The sequence below is a fragment of the Podarcis gaigeae genome, assembly GCF_964106915.1.
Source record: "Podarcis gaigeae genome assembly, chromosome: 12".
NCBI lineage: Eukaryota > Metazoa > Chordata > Lepidosauria > Squamata > Lacertidae > Podarcis > Podarcis gaigeae.
In genome coordinates this window covers 50,807,739-50,823,243 of record NC_139688.1, presented here as the reverse complement: position 1 = coordinate 50,823,243, position 15,505 = coordinate 50,807,739, and the positions used below count along the sequence as shown (strand labels likewise).

Here is a 15,505-nt window from a genome sequence, read left to right as displayed (position 1 = left end):
TTTAAAGCATTTGATACGTTCACATCAATCACACTTTCAATTTTATGTTTGCGACTCTTGTGGCAAAAGCATTGTGGGAAGCATTTTGTAAGAGAAGCTCATTATTTAAAGAGATTTCTAAAAGTAATACAAATGCCGTTGCTGTGAGCCCACCCCTTAGCAAGACCCTCCTGGCTACATCTCATGTACAGTGGTGCCTCGCAAGACGAAAATAATCCGTTCCGCAAGTCTCTTCGTCTAGCGTTTTTTTCGTCTTGCGAAGCACCCCTATTAGCGGCTTAGCGGCTATTAGCGGCTTAGCGGCTTAGAAAAAGGGGGGGAAGGGAAAAGACTCGCAAGACGTTTTCGTCTTGCGAAGCAAGCCCATAGGGAAATCCGTCTTGCGAAGCGCCTCGAAAAATGGAAAACCCTTTCGTCTAGCGGGTTTTTCGTCTTGTGAGGCATTCGTCTTGCGGGGCACCACTGTATCAGTTGCGCTTCGTGACTGCAAGCATGTGAGCATGCACATTATTATAAAGAAGCATGGTAGTCATTATTTCTTGTAAACCAGTTAGAGGTTCTACTACTACAGTCAAACTATCTCTCTATCTATCTACAACCACACACACACACACACACACACACACACACACACACACACTGAGCACAGAAAGAAAGGTAGGCATGCACGGTGGTAGTGAGAAGGAGGAGGAGTTTTTGTGGGCTTTCTGTGGCCTCTTACAGACTATTGATGGTCAAATACCTAAGTACAAATTGCTTAATTTGTGGCTGCCGTGGTACCCCCCACTGTTACCTAAAGTATTTAAAGTTTACTTACTACCATCTAGATAAGACAACAGTTTGCAAACAAGTAGCCTCTTTGTATGAACTGTACTCGTGCTTTGTTCTTAAAAGCACCTGAATGGATAGGAATATTAACATGTTTGTAGGATTTGGTTCTTGGAGGGTGATAGATCCCCTAGAATTGTGGTTAAAGGAGCTGGAGTAGACTTTAGAATTGCAGGCAATTCCCTGCCTTCATTTGGGAGAAGATACTGTGCAGGATCCTGCAGCCGGATGACCAAATTATGGTTCTATAGTATATCCATATTAGTCCTAGGGTTTTTTAACGGATAAAAAAGAGTGAGAAAAATTTCATATGACTAAATTGTGTGGGGAACTGGATCCAGCGGGAGGACCAGATCCAAAAGTAGCCAACCTTCTGCAGGACATTTTTATTGAGATGGGAGGAGGATTCTATCGATTCCCTGGTGTTATATTTCAGATGGTTGAATCAGGGACACACTTTGCTCCCAGTTCTTCCTTTTGAGCCCAGTTCGATTTCAAGCCCAATTCTTCTTTTGTAAAGGAAGAAGTCAGGTGCGCCCTTGGAGCGTGCCCCCATTTCTTCCTTTTGAATTTTTCCACCTCACTGTTTTGGAAGGGGCCAGATATCCTTGGGCAAGATTGGGAGTTACTGTTTGAATCCAGTGGCTGCTGAAAGCAGTGGAACAGGGTAAGGCACTGAATTCAGACAGCACTCAGTGGCTGCAAAGGCAGTTGTGGTTTGGCTCAGCCAGCCTCGCAGGCCAAATGGGGGAGCCTGGTTGGCCTAACAGCCACAAGCCAGAGATTCCTCTCCACTGGAATAAAAGCAGTGCTTTACATGGGGCTGGATTCCAGGAAAATGTGTGTGTTGTGGCGGGGAAATGATAGCTTCCTGTAATAGGCTATTATATTATAACTATTCTTCTGATTTTCATTGCATCTCTTAAATGAAGTGAAAGGACAAGACACTTGTATAATTGCCATCTGCTGAAGATACTTTTATCCTTATGCATGATTAGCTGGGAGAAATGATAGTGCTTGACTGTGACAGTAGTTCCCATGTACATTTATTGGTCTGCCTTGGCGAGGTGCATAATGAACTATCCAATTAGTCAGCTGGTTCAAATGAATCACAAGACAAATGGCTTTCCTATCTAGGAGTGTGGTTTGTGTTTTCAGATTTGCCATAGGGACCTGAGTGGTTCATCTTCAAAAACATTTGTGGAAGACAATTGGAGGACTATCTGGCTGATTGACATTAGAAATTGAAAGCTGGTTTAAACTGAAGTTCTGGTCCAGCCAGGCATGTTTATGGGCTATGTTAAATGTAACATGCAAAGCTGGGAACATGTTGGGAAAAGGTTTTCATATTATTTACAAAGAGTGATTATAGTTCCTGTCGTTGGTGCTGAATTAGTTTTGATAACCAGTTTTACTCTATTCCTTCCAGCCATCTTTCAACAGTTCTGGGAAACAAGTTTGATCATGGCGCAGAATCCATTGTGCCTACTCTGTTTAATCTGGTTCCTAATAGCGCCAAAGTTATGGCTACTTCTGGGTGTGCAGCCATTAGATTTATCATTCGTGTAAGTATGCTCCAATGTTATTTTTAAAGATTCACTTCTGTATTGGGCATATTAACATATATTAACTATGGGCAAGTAAGGCTATAAGTACGTACTTTTTCCTATGTGAACTAATAAGCTACTTTGTGTGAAGTATTTGTGGCAGCCAGAAGCCTCTTTATATCATGTCATCATACTGTATATTTTCCAGAAATTGTAGTTCCTTATTTACATGTTTGATATGAGATAGAAAAGATGAAGCTATTATGTAGCATAAAACTTTTTTCAGCATTCCACCATCTGGATTTCTATCTTAATTTTTGGGCTCAATTTATTTTGAGTTAAATAAAATGGTGAGCCCTATGCTTAAAGCCACCTTTGTGTAAAAAATGATAAATGCTATAGAACTGCAACCTTATGAATCTAATGCTACATAAAATTTATTATGGGTAATGAATGCCTTGTGATAGCTTTTTTTCACTCCCTTTTCAGCATACCCATGTGCCCAGACTCATACCTTTAATAACCAGCAACTGTACCTCAAAATCTGTTGCAGTCAGGAGGTGAGCATTTATGAATAACAAGCTTTATGAGTAGATAAATGTTCCTTGATTTCAAGAAAGGGTTTTAGGAAATGAATGGAATTCATCTTCAGGAGTTAGGCTCTGCTGTAATTCTGATATGTGCAGTGTCACAATCCCGCAATAAAGGCGGAAGTTCTCTACACACTTACCTGGTTGTACGTTCCATTAGGCTCAGTGGGACTTCAACATGTATAGGATCCATTGTAAAACTTAAAATGTTAAATATGAGCCCACCTGGACCCTGAGATCATCTTCTGAGACCCTTCTTTGTGTGCCTCCTCCTTGAGAGGTCCGGAGGGTGGCAACATGAGAACGGGCCTTCTCTGCAGTGGCCCCCATCTGTGGAATGCTCTCCCCAGGAAAGTTCGCCTGGCACCTTCATTACACACCTTTAGGCGTCAGGCAAAAACGTTCCTTTTTAACCAGACCGTTTGTTAATTTGGTTGACATCCTATGCCCTTTTAAAATGTGGGGTTTTGGGGGGTGGCAGCTATTGGGTTGTTGTTTTTATTTTGATTATATTTTGTGGTTTTATATATGTATATATTGTTTTGTGAACCGCCCTGAGACTGCCGGGTATAGGGCAGTATATAAATTCAATCAATCAATAACAGCTCCATTTGCAGCATGAAGTCTTTTATTTTTATTTGCTTGGTGTTTGTGTGTTCCTGGTTCTATTGCTTTATGTTGCTAAGATGATATAAATTTGAAGATAAGATGAAGGAAAGGCAAATCAAAGACCAGGAACAAACTTGTCATATATTTACAAGTGGGTCTGGGTTGCGTTTTTGATGAGTGGATGTAGAACACATCATCTTTAATTGCATTCAGCATTTCAAAAAAGTCCTGTTCTCACACGTAGTTGCATTCTTGATGTTAGCAGAGTATATGTTTTTATTTAGGATTAACAAGTGTACCAAAAAGGCAGAGGGAAAGTATCAAAACAGCAGCCAGCTTTACTGCTGCTCTTGAATCCTGTATAAACAGAAGCCAGTTCCAACAGTAGTAGTAAAATTAGACTGAATGTGCACAGTGTGGTGATGCTTGCCAAGAAGAATTCTTCCTAATGATGGTAAATGTCATGGAATAGCCAGCCTATTAGGGCAGGCAGTAGAGCTACATCACAGGACAAAAGAGTAATACAGACTTCCCCTTTGATACGCAATAGGATTCAGTGGGATGAGTCCTTTTTCAGTACTCATGAATAAAAACATTGCGCTTTGTGAGACATATTAAATATATGTGGACTGGGGATTAATACTCTGTGGATTTAGTGCTGCTTAAGACAGTGGTTCCCAATTAGCTAAGTACTGTGGACAGCTTTTCAAAAGCCAAGTCATGGACCCCCTTCCTTTGGAAAATTTTGATATCTCTATGACAGTTTTTGTTATGTGAATGCGTGGGTGCTGTTCAATACAGTTTTATTCAGAGGTGACCCATTGAAATCAGTAGACATGGCTTAAGTTAGGTCCATTAATTTCAACGCATATGCTCTGAATACTCTCCTATGCATACCATCTTGATAGGAGCTTCAGATTCCTAGACTCAGCAATAATCAAACCCTGACTTTAGTCCTTGTCTTTTTCAGGCGCTCTTTTGAATTTCTAGACCTGTTGTTACAAGAGTGGCAAACGCATTCCTTGGAAAGGTACGATTTATAGCTGACATGAACCTCTGCTTTACAAGTATAAACATAGTTAAATTCTCCTAACAATTGGATCTACTTGCTGTTTCAGACCCTTTTTTTAAAAAAAGCTAGAAGATAAGATAATGTTGACTTATTTAGAGAGGCAATTCTGTTTTGTTGTTGTTCTTAGTGAGGCTAGCATTCAAAGTTTAGACTAAGTAGTTTTAGATCAAACTGTTTTTTGAACGACAAACAGCGAGACATCCCATAGATGTGCAAGCAAACCTTGGCTTGATTCTCCAAAACTAGGTTTGTTTTCTAGCTACTCTTACCTTGTTCCTATATAGCCTGGAGATCATCTTGGTTGGGGCATTCAAACAAGCCATGGTTGAACTGAGATATAAAACACACTATAGTTTTAAAGCCGCAGTCTGTAAGTCAGCAACTAATCATGGCTCTGCTTTGTGGGGTGTTGCCAGAAAACATTCCACAGTTAGTCTGCTGGTCAGAGTTCAGACTTTCCAACCAACCTCATTTTGGCTAAACATATTGTGGCTTAGTGTTATGTGCAAATTGGGCCGTTGTCTGTACAAATGGACTCTTAAGTGAAGTATTTCAAATAGCAATTTTTCAGTCTTACTAGATAGCACAGAGATAGATAATTTGGTACAGATTTTGGGGAGGTATGTGACCCATTCTAATCAATATTTCTAGTTCCAGTTACAATGTTAAGTGCTGTTCTCTGCACAGAAGCAAAAAAATTTATTTCTGTTATGTAGGAAAGTTGCTAATACTAGCATTTTTATTATTGTAACAAAGTTACCATATTCAGTGGTTTCGTTGCAGCAGCAACTAGTGTCACTGTACTTATTAGTAGCTCCTCTGTACATTGTGCTAAAGGATTTGTTGTATCTTCCTTTACCATAGAAGCAGATTCTGATTACTTCCCATTTCTTTGGCCACTTTATAATCTTGATGCGGTGCTTTGTTGTTTTTTGAAAGGTGGTTCATGGGTGCTATGAAAATTGCCCTCACAGAAGAACTAACATAGAATTTGGGCGAGGGGAAGCATTTAGTTAACTTACTCACGAAGCAATATGCACATTTTATATATAATGCTGGACTTGGATTTTCTCTTTTAGGCATGCAGCAGTCTTGGTTGAAACTATCAAAAAGGGTATTCATGATGCTGATGCTGAAGCAAGAGTGGAGGCAAGAAAGTAAGAGTCAGGGATCATTTAACTATTTTACTCTAGAAAGTATTGATGCCTTTCTAAGAGGAAGAATTTCATTTATATCTAAAGGAGCAGCAGTATTTCCCTATTCTATATGTGCTTGGACAACATAGGTTTGGGATGAATGGTGAAACTTTACTCAATTAAATTTTAATATCAGAAATTTCCTAGTTTATTCTTCATTGGTGTTGATGGATTATTGCTTGTATTTTTCTTTTTTAAATACCTAGATATCCAATGCCCCTGTAATAAATATTGTGTGATTTGTTTGCAGGACTTACCTAGGTCTAAGAAATCATTTTCCAGGTGAAGCAGAGGTGTTGTATAATAACCTTGAGCCATCCTATCAAAGAAGCCTGCATACATACTTAAAGAATTCGGGTAGTATTGCATCACTTCCACAGTCCGACAGGTCTTCCTCCAGCTCACAGGAAAGCCTCAAGTAAGGGTCATTTTAGAATAAAATAACTTCACAATAATCCAGATAAGATCTGTGTGCAAAAGCATACCCCATACATCTACTCCGTTTGCTGAGTCAGGACTCACAGGCATAAATAATATGCACACTTGAATGCAAATGGATCCGCTTTGTATTATTTTCAATGGGACGCCCCTTTGAGTGCAACTCTACATTCTGTGCAGGTAAGACTACATCAGGTAGGACTTGAACATGTCTGAATTTGCTGTTTTCAAATTTTGAACATTCTAAAGCTCTAGTCAAGTCACAGAGCCTTTCTAGTATTCCGCCTGCTTCAACAGTCCTAATTTGGCAGGAAATGGATCCTGCTTCTCGAGCCTTGACAAAAACACAGTGCTTCTCCACAGGAATTTGAGAATTAGCAGAAAATCCAACTGTTGCAAGGCAGAAATCTCAGCCTTGGTTACAGAGGACTCAAAGATGTGGTAAGGGAAGATAAGTAGATGGAGAAGCTGAATGAATTACTTCCATCTTCATAGTGAAAGATAAAGGGCAGTTTCCAGTGCCTCAGCTAACTTTTGTAGGGAGGGAATGAGGAACTTAGGCCAAAGAGTGGTGATGAGAGATGAAGTTCTGGGCCTAATAGACAAAAACAGACAAACCTTTGGGAGTCGGATGGCAATCACCTGCGAGTTTTCCAAATAATTCAAATGTGAAATTGCTGATCGTCTGAGAACTGGATAGTATCCAATACAACACCCGATTTTTAAAAAGGGATCCAGGGCACCTTCTAATTATAGGTCAGTCAGCTTAAAATCTGTCCCAGGAAAACTGGTGGAAAGTATTGTTAAAGAGAAAAATAGCCAACCTTGTAGAAGAGCAAGTCAAGCTTGTCATCGGTAAATCTGGTGGAGGACTACCTCCACATTCCCATTTAACACTGATGATGCCCACCCATAGAAGACAAGGCCTTGTTTCCTGCAACAGAGTCTACTAGGGCTTCTCTTGTTGGTATTGATCAAGAACCATAGATCTTTCAGGGAGGCTGGTGTGATTTGAAGGTCTTCTTGTGCCAGAAATCTGAGCAGAAGATCACCTGGATAACTGTAGATACAGTATCTGTTGTAGATGGAGGTGAACACACTGGGGGTGACGCCAGTCTGAAGGGCACAATCTTGTATTGCAGGTGCAAGCCATCACAGCAAAATCCGCCTGTTACCACTTGGTGGAGCTCAAGCCCCACCTGATGTAGTCTTTACATGCACCCAAAGGAACTCTTCATAAGTATTCAAAGTACCCAGTTGCACCTTTTATATGCAACTTAACAGCTTTGTATAAAAATATAGGAGTTCTTGTTTAAAGTTCTCAATAAAATGTATGGGCTTCTTTAAGACCTTTAAAAAGGCCTTACCTGCTCCATAGCAGGATGATGTTAGCAAGTAAAATGGATTTGCATATTCACTAGACATATTCATGCAGAATGAAGAAGGGGAAAGAATACTTCAGTGTGTTGTAAAATGTTTAATAACATGCCTTACTAAAACTGTTGCCTTTGTTTCAGTCGTCCCTTCGCATCAAAATGGTCCACATCCGGTTCAACAACTATGGCTGGCAGAGGTAATTCTTTGTGTACTAAATGTACTAGACCAGTGGCGTCCAAACTTTTTTCCAAAGAGGGCCAGATTTGATGAAGTGAAGGGCCGTGAGGGCCGACCAAAGAGCCAACCTTTTTTTTTTTAGGATTGAAGTTGTTGAGTTTTTTTAATGATTTTACCCCCAAGTTGTTGAGCTGTTTTTAGGATTGAAGTTGTTTGGGGGGGGGTTAGGATTTTACCCCAGGAAATACACTGCCACAGGGGCCAGATTAAACCGAGCAGCGGGCCGGATTAGGCCCCTGAAACAGATTTTGGACATGCCTGTACTAGACTAAAACTCTCTTTGGAAGTTCTAGAAGTAGCATCTTTTTAAAAGACGGTGCACAATTAATTTATTGAGCAAGAACAACTGTATGCTTAATAAGAAGGGATGCATTATATATGCAATTTCATTACCTTCAATCCCAGTTGCAGGAACCACCAAGTCTGTTCCAAGCCCAGGAATGCTACAGAGATCTCGCAGCGACATAGATGTCAATGCTGCCGCTGGAGCGAAGGCACGTCATGCTGCTGGTCAGCCAACGGGAGCTGGCCGTTTAGCAGCCGCTGGTCTACCTCCAGGATCATATGCTTCACTAGGTGAGGGAATCTGTTTAATGATCTAATAAGCTGCTTATTGGATTTCTCTCTGAATTTAAATACGTTTTTTGTGTGTGCCCTTGCAGTGATGTTTATGAGACACCCAGCTTTGTAAACCGAAAGGCTGTTGTTGCCTAGTTGGTTATTAGTGGTTCAATTAAATCACTTCTCTGTGGTTTGTTGGGGGGGGTACTGGTGAAAAGGTCATTCTAGCATTGAGAGTACTTAAACTTCAATCCTAAGATTATTTTCTGAGGAGCAATTGTGAATGGACTTGGTTAGGACTTACTGAGAGTAAACAAGCTTAGGATCAGTTCTCGAAACTCCCATTGTTCTAGGTGCATTTTGTGACAGAGAATTTCATTAGTGTGAGCTGTTTCTGAGCTTTGGGTGCAGTACTGCGCCTAAGATTTCTGATTAAAACTACAGAGTGGAAGGACAGGAGGACCTTTTTCTGCCTCCCCACTTCCAGCCACTCTCTGAAGACTGAAGAATATTAGGGGGGTGGGCAGGGGAAGGACTAGACCATGTGAAAAATGAACCTAATATTTTAGCTGCAGTTCATTCATTTTCAGCTTTGTATTCTTATTATAAAGAAGTGTGCCTAGACATTCCGTTGTTGCACCCATAACCCAGGTTTAAGGTGCCATTTTGCTCCTAGCTTTCATATCTCAGTTTCTAACGTTGCTTAGGACCAGTATCAGCTTTGGTTTCCTGCAACAGAGAGATGAACTGTTGATGTCTTGGTTGTAGTTAGTTACTGTTTTCTCAGCTTTTGAAGAAAAAAGTTTCTTCATTGTGTTACTAACACCATCCTTTTGCAAGGATGCTGTTGTACCTAATGTGTGCTGAGAGGTTTTGTATGGCTACCTAATGTGTATTTTATGGAGCTATTTTAAAAAAGAGCTAGTGTGATTTTGAATGTTCCGCTGGCATTGGTCCCATCAGCCATGTTCAGTGTTGTTTGCTAGAATCATCACTCCCCCTAGTTTGGGTGATGCCTAATGATTAGGGACACTTTGGGTGTTAAGCAAGGATGCGCTAACATGCATGGTGGCGGTGCTTCAGGCTGCAGCAGGAATAAAAGAGGTCTCCCCTGATTTGCCTTCTCCTTTGCTATGATACAGGAAGTTGGTGTTAAATCTTTTGCATAAGAACATATTTCAAATTCTCAACAATTCTGATTGTACCAATGATGGTAGACATAAGTAAAGAGGCATGGTAGATGAGATATTAATGTGTGAAAAACTGTTAAAATTCAGAATAATTTGTGTTGTTTAACAAGGAAGGTCCTCATGCTTTACCAAGTAGAGGAAGTGTACTCCAATAGCAGCTTTGTGCTGAAAATATTTAGTTGGAGGACTATATATTTTTTGTATTGCATTGGCAAAGCTGTGGCATCATGTACACTTGTTTAAATATTCCCAATTTTATGCAAGTGAAAGGGAAGGAAAATGATACCCGGTCTTGCTGATACTTGTTATAATGCAGCTTTGTTAGTTTGCCATTCATCTGGTCCTGACTGGCACCCAAATTGCTTCTTAGGTGGCACTTACTCTTTGCCAAGCTTGACATCTAGCAAGAAAAAAAAAGATTGGAGTAATCACTCCTGGGTCCGGGAGAATGTTGCTCTGATTCTTCTTGCCTTAAAGATTACTTAAGAGACAAGCATAGGTAGAAACCCCACCACATACTTAGTAAGTAAAAGGGTAAAGGGACCCCTGACCATTAGGTCCAGTCGTGACCGACTATGGGGTTGTGGCACTCATCTCGCTTTATTGGCCGAGGGAGCTGGTGTACATCTTCCGGGTTATGTGGCCAGCATGACCAAGCCGCTTCTGTTGAACCAGAGCAGCGCACGGAAACGCCATTTACCTTCCTGCCGGAGCGGTACCTATTTATCTACTTGCACTTTGACGCGCTTTCGAACTGCTGGGTTGGCAGGAGCTGGGACTGAGCAACGGGAGCTCACCCCGTTGCGGGGATTCGAACCGCCAACATTCTGATTGGGAAGTCCTAGGCTCTGTGGGCCTCGAGTTGATATACCTTCTCTTCCAGAAAGGCAACCAATTTGCACTTCCTACGCATGTACTTTGGCATGGTACAGGTGTTGCATGTCATTGCAGCAGCTCCCTCACCCTCCATGTCTCTTGAGATAGTACCCTGGGCTTCCCCCTCAAATTCCCCCACTAAATGCCCTCGCAGACGCCCCTGTTTAAGAGCACTCAGCCACATCCTCAAGCCCTCAAAAATAGCTCTCAGGTTTAACAAAGATGCAAGTGTCTGTAAACTTTCTCGTTTCCTTACTGAATGTTCTTTGGCTCTCTTGTCAACACGGTTTATCTAACACACTAAGTTTTCCCTGTTTCTTTGCCTGCTCTTCCAACAAAGAGGATACTTCTGACAAGATGGATGGTAAGACCCTGTTTTGTCTGATTTCTAGACTATTAATCTTGTGAAATCTGTTCATACAATACAGTAGATGTTTGCACACTAATTTCATTGGTGACTAATGTTATTTGTTCACTAACACATTGCACATTAATCTCAAGGTCTGAATTATGTTTGTCAACTTCTAATAAAACATTGCTATTATATGTATCTATATGGCTGATCAGTTTTTGAACTACCTTCTCTTAATACTTTAGCTACTGACATTCAAATTAACAATGAATCTTCATTTTCTAGACACTCATCAGTAGGAGCAGTACAGTTAAATTTTTGTTGTGTTAATATTTTGCTTTCTGTAACAGACAGTCTTGGTTATTTTGCATTTCTGGGTTGCAAATTTAGGGAACTCAGTAGTTTGATTATGCTCACTAGAATTGTGTGTTCCATTTCAGCAGCTTGTTGGGCTCCATTAGAAACCACTTCCGAAGCTTTCATATCTTCTGGAATTGGTCTTAGAGTAGCAGTAATGTAACTGGAGCCAAGCCAGTAGTATCTCAGTCTCAGTGGCACACACAGTGCTGGCACATTTGACATTCTTTTTTAAAAATAAAAATATTATTTATGATTTTCAGTTATATACCTTTCAGTAGTTTTACAATCATTTTAACATTTCAAAATGTTCTTCCTTCCCCCTTTTTCTGCAGTTCCTTCAATTTATTTTTCCTTCATATTCCAAATTAACTTAACATATTCATTTATTCATCTATTTTAAATATATACTCTTATAAAACATAAGGTTATTGCAATAATCCTGTCAGTGTTCTTATCTGTTTACAGTTTGTTTGTAAATAGTCAATAAATCATTTTCATTCTTTTATAAAAAGTTTGTTATCTTGATTTCTTATTTTTCTGGCAAGTTTCGCCATTTCTGCATATTCCACAAGTTTTTGTATCCATTCTTGTTTTGTCAGGACTTTTTCTTCTTTCCATTTTTGGGCAAATAACATTCTTACCACTGTAGTCTCACACATGAAAAAAATTCTATAGAGTCTAACTCGTTTCCCCCCTATAATTCCCAAAATGAAAAATTCTGGGGGTTTTTTAACAAATGTTATTCTGAACATCTTTTTCAATTCATTATACAGTTGTACCTTGGAAGTTGAACGGAATCCATTCCAGAAGTCCATTCGACTTCCAAAACGTTTGAAAACCAAATCGCAGCTTCTGATTGGCTGAAGGAAGCTCCTGCAACCAATCGGAAGCCCCGTCGGACAGTCAGCTTCCAAAAATAGTTCGCAAACCAGAGCGATCACTTCCGGGTTTGCAACGTTTGGGAGCCAAAACGTTCGGCAACTAAGCTGTTTGACTTTGCAACTACCCCTTTCTGACTCGGCCACAATTAATTTATTTGGGTACGATTCAGCCAAGTCATGGAGAAGTCTCACTGAAATCAATGGATTTAAGTACTGTATTTAAGTCCAGTAATTTCATTGGCTCTGTTCCAAGCATGACTTTGTTGGATATCACTCTCTATGCTGGATTTCATAAGACTAGTCTGTTCAGAATGCACTTAGTTTGAATATATTGCTCTGATTTGATGTTCCTGGCTTTCTAGTCTGCCTACTAAAGGAAAGCTAGTTTTGAATCTTGTTTTGGAGTTAGTAGTGTGAATGTTTCTGAAAGTTTACCTGTTTTTGCACATTGTGCCAGATCTGTTGTACAGCTATGTCAAAAAGTAATTTTAGCAGTGGTGGTGGATAGGTGCAATACAGAACTTTTCATCAGACAAAGAATGTAGCTTCTAATGCAGGGTAACTGCATCAAAAAATATTTAATGGACTAGAATTTAATCTCATATAATACACTTTTTAATATATACACATTTAGGAAGCCAAAGAGTGATTGCTTACCTAATTCAAAAAATCTGCTTGGAATGTCATTGTTTAATATTTTTCCCGTTTAGGAACAGCTTCTGAGGATGGTAAGAGAATGAAGCTTCTGCTAAAAATCAAATGCTTTCATCTTATATTTTCATTATCACAAACAACAGCATTGTACAGAGTATATAGTCCCCCATTTGACCTTCAGGGTTAATTCATTAGTTGGCTTGCCTAATAATGTTTTGTTGCTGCAATATTTATTTGCAAAATATTGTGTTTTATTTTATATTTTTTCCAAGTGACCATTCACAGTAAAAATGTACTGGTAACCATTTTATTTTAGATGTGCAAAGTTTTTTGGTGGAAATTTCAACATGCTAGACAGACATTCTCATGCTTTGGGGAAGCAGGTGCTACTATTTATTTGGACTTGAAATTTCTCTTGGAAATCAAGTAGATACATAGCTCAGGTTGGTCCGTCAAGCTGTGGTCAAGTATTGTCAAATGGTCTTTAAAACATTAACTTTACGAGAATGCAAAAATGATGTCCATCAAAAAGTTTAATACTGTGCTTACCTTTGTTTTGTAATTGTAATATGTCCCAGCACTAAACAATGACACTGACTTTTTAAAGATGGAAAATTATGATTAATTTTGCTACATTTTACTCTGTCCTTTCCTGCAAGGAGCTCAAGTCTATATATTAACTCTATCCACACAATACCCCTGTTAGGTAGTTTAGACTGAGTTGTGCAACTGGTTTAACATCACCTAATGAGCTTCATAGGGACGCAGGTGGCGCTGTGGGTTAAAGCCTCAGCGCCTAGGACTTGCCGATCGAAAGGTCGGCGGTTCAAATCCCTGCGGCGGGGTGCGCTCCCGCTGCTCGGTCCCAGCGCCTGCCAACCTAGCAGTTCGAAAGCACCTCCGGGTGCAAGTAGATAAATAGGGGCCGCTTACCAGCGGGAAGGTAAACGGCGTTTCCGTGTGCGGCTCTGGCTCGCCAGAGCAGCGATGTCACGCTGGCCACGTGACCCGGAAGTGTCTCCGGACAGCGCTGGCCCCTGGCCTCTTAAGTGAGATGGGCGCACAACCCCAGAGTCTGTCAAGACTGGCCCGCATGGGCAGGGGTACCTTTACCTTTTACCTTAATGAGCTTCATGACTGAGGGAATCTGAGTCTCCTTGATCCTAGCTGTATAGTATACCCATTAAGCAACGGCCTTTGCCACTGATAACTGCTTGTGTTCTTGCTTGAAGATACCTGCAGTTACAATATGTATTCAGTGGGAAAGTTTTTTGTTGTTTGCCTCTAACTGCAGCAAGGCTAGGAGTCAAGATGCCCTCACTCCTGCCCTTGCTAATGAATCACACCATCATGACATAAAAATATTAATCTGCAATGACATTCTTGAAATATTTGACAATATTTGACCAATATTCAAATAGGTGAACATGACTGTTCAGTTGACCAGTATTCCAACCCTACGTTTTGCACCAATAAGCAAATATATCGATCCAGATAAAAATGAGGATGATTGCCATGTGGATTTCATCATTATTATTGCAGTGGAAGCTGGATCATGTCTTTCTGGTCCTTTTGCATCATACCAAAATGGTGGCACTCTGTATTCCTGCCTTGTACAGGTCAAAGTCTTTGTGCATTTAAGCACCATCTAACCATTACAATGGATGGCAGAAATACTGTCACTGCATGGGTGTTATTGTGTTGAATTTAGCCAAACCTGTTTGTGCATAATAAACTTAATGTGCATAAAACATTGTTTTCTAGTAGCTAAGGAAATAACACTTCTAGACTTTCTGTGAGCTTATTTCTCTACTTGATGAATAAATCTTGCTTTAGGGAGCCAAAAAAATATATTGAATGAGATTATACACTGAACTGTACTGCACTTTCTGCTTTTCTTCTGGGTTCTATTTTAATATTCAGCAATATCTACCATTAGTAATTCTTCAATGCCGGAGCAGCGGTTCTTAACTTTTTTGGGGACATGAACGCCTTTGAGAACCTAATAAAAGCTATGGACCTCCTCCCTAGAAAAATACAAATTCATAAATTAAGACAAAAATTTACATGCAATTTATTTTATTTGCATTGGAAGAATCTTTTTTCTGTGTGTGCCTGATTCTCAGACCCCATGGGGACCCATTGTTTTTATGGACCTCGGGTTAAGAACCACTCTGCTAGAGTAATGGGATATTAGGAACCAAAATGTATTTTCCCCCTCTTTAACCCTAAGCATCCTGTTAACTCAGGCATGGGGAACCCCTTGTCCTCAGATGTTGCTGGACTACAACTCCTATTGTATCTGACCATCGGCCATGCTGCCTGGAGGCTGATGGAAGGTAGAATCCAAAACCAACTGGAGAGCCCCATGCCTCTGCCATCTCAAATCCATCCTGCTAACTCTTCAGTGCAGAACTATTGACTGGATAGTTTCGGAGCTGTTTTAATCTTAGCTCTTTGAGAGAAAAGAAATACACATCCCACTTAAGTATGGAGAATAGGGTTTGGTGTTTCTCCAACTCTCTGGAGCAAATTTAGGGGTTGTAGGGACTGTAGAGGGGAGGGAGAAATACTCAGATTTGCTTCCCTCCTCCTCCTGATGTCAGCTTAGCAGTACCACTGCATACAACCAAAAGTATTTAAACTAGAAAAAGGGAGACAGAGTCATGGGAAAGCCTGCAAACATTATGGTTTGTTATATTACATCTTCAGAGTCACAGCAAGATACTGGCAAAAT

At 40.2% G+C, this 15,505-nt stretch overlaps 1 protein-coding gene across 50 annotated transcripts in view; it reads left to right on the top strand.

Moving 5' to 3' along the window:
• CLASP2 (cytoplasmic linker associated protein 2) overlaps window positions 1-15,505 on the top strand; it is a 122,599-nt gene that overhangs the window by 61,839 nt on the left and 45,255 nt on the right. For 24 of the 50 annotated variants that reach the window (XM_083705525.1, XM_083705476.1, XM_083705482.1 and 21 more), the window contains 9 exons: window positions 2,258-2,393; window positions 2,865-2,935; window positions 4,545-4,604; window positions 5,726-5,803; window positions 6,093-6,260; window positions 7,798-7,853; window positions 8,300-8,470; window positions 10,862-10,885; window positions 12,825-12,842. In XM_083705525.1, coding sequence (XP_083561651.1) covers window positions 2,258-2,393; window positions 2,865-2,935; window positions 4,545-4,604; window positions 5,726-5,803; window positions 6,093-6,260; window positions 7,798-7,853; window positions 8,300-8,470; window positions 10,862-10,885; window positions 12,825-12,842 — 782 coding nt within the window. The remainder of the gene's footprint in view (window positions 1-2,257; window positions 2,394-2,864; window positions 2,936-4,544; window positions 4,605-5,725; window positions 5,804-6,092; window positions 6,261-7,797; window positions 7,854-8,299; window positions 8,471-10,861; window positions 10,886-12,824; window positions 12,843-15,505) is intronic. The other 26 variants (XM_083705516.1, XM_083705505.1, XM_083705512.1 and 23 more) reach the window with 2 other exon arrangements.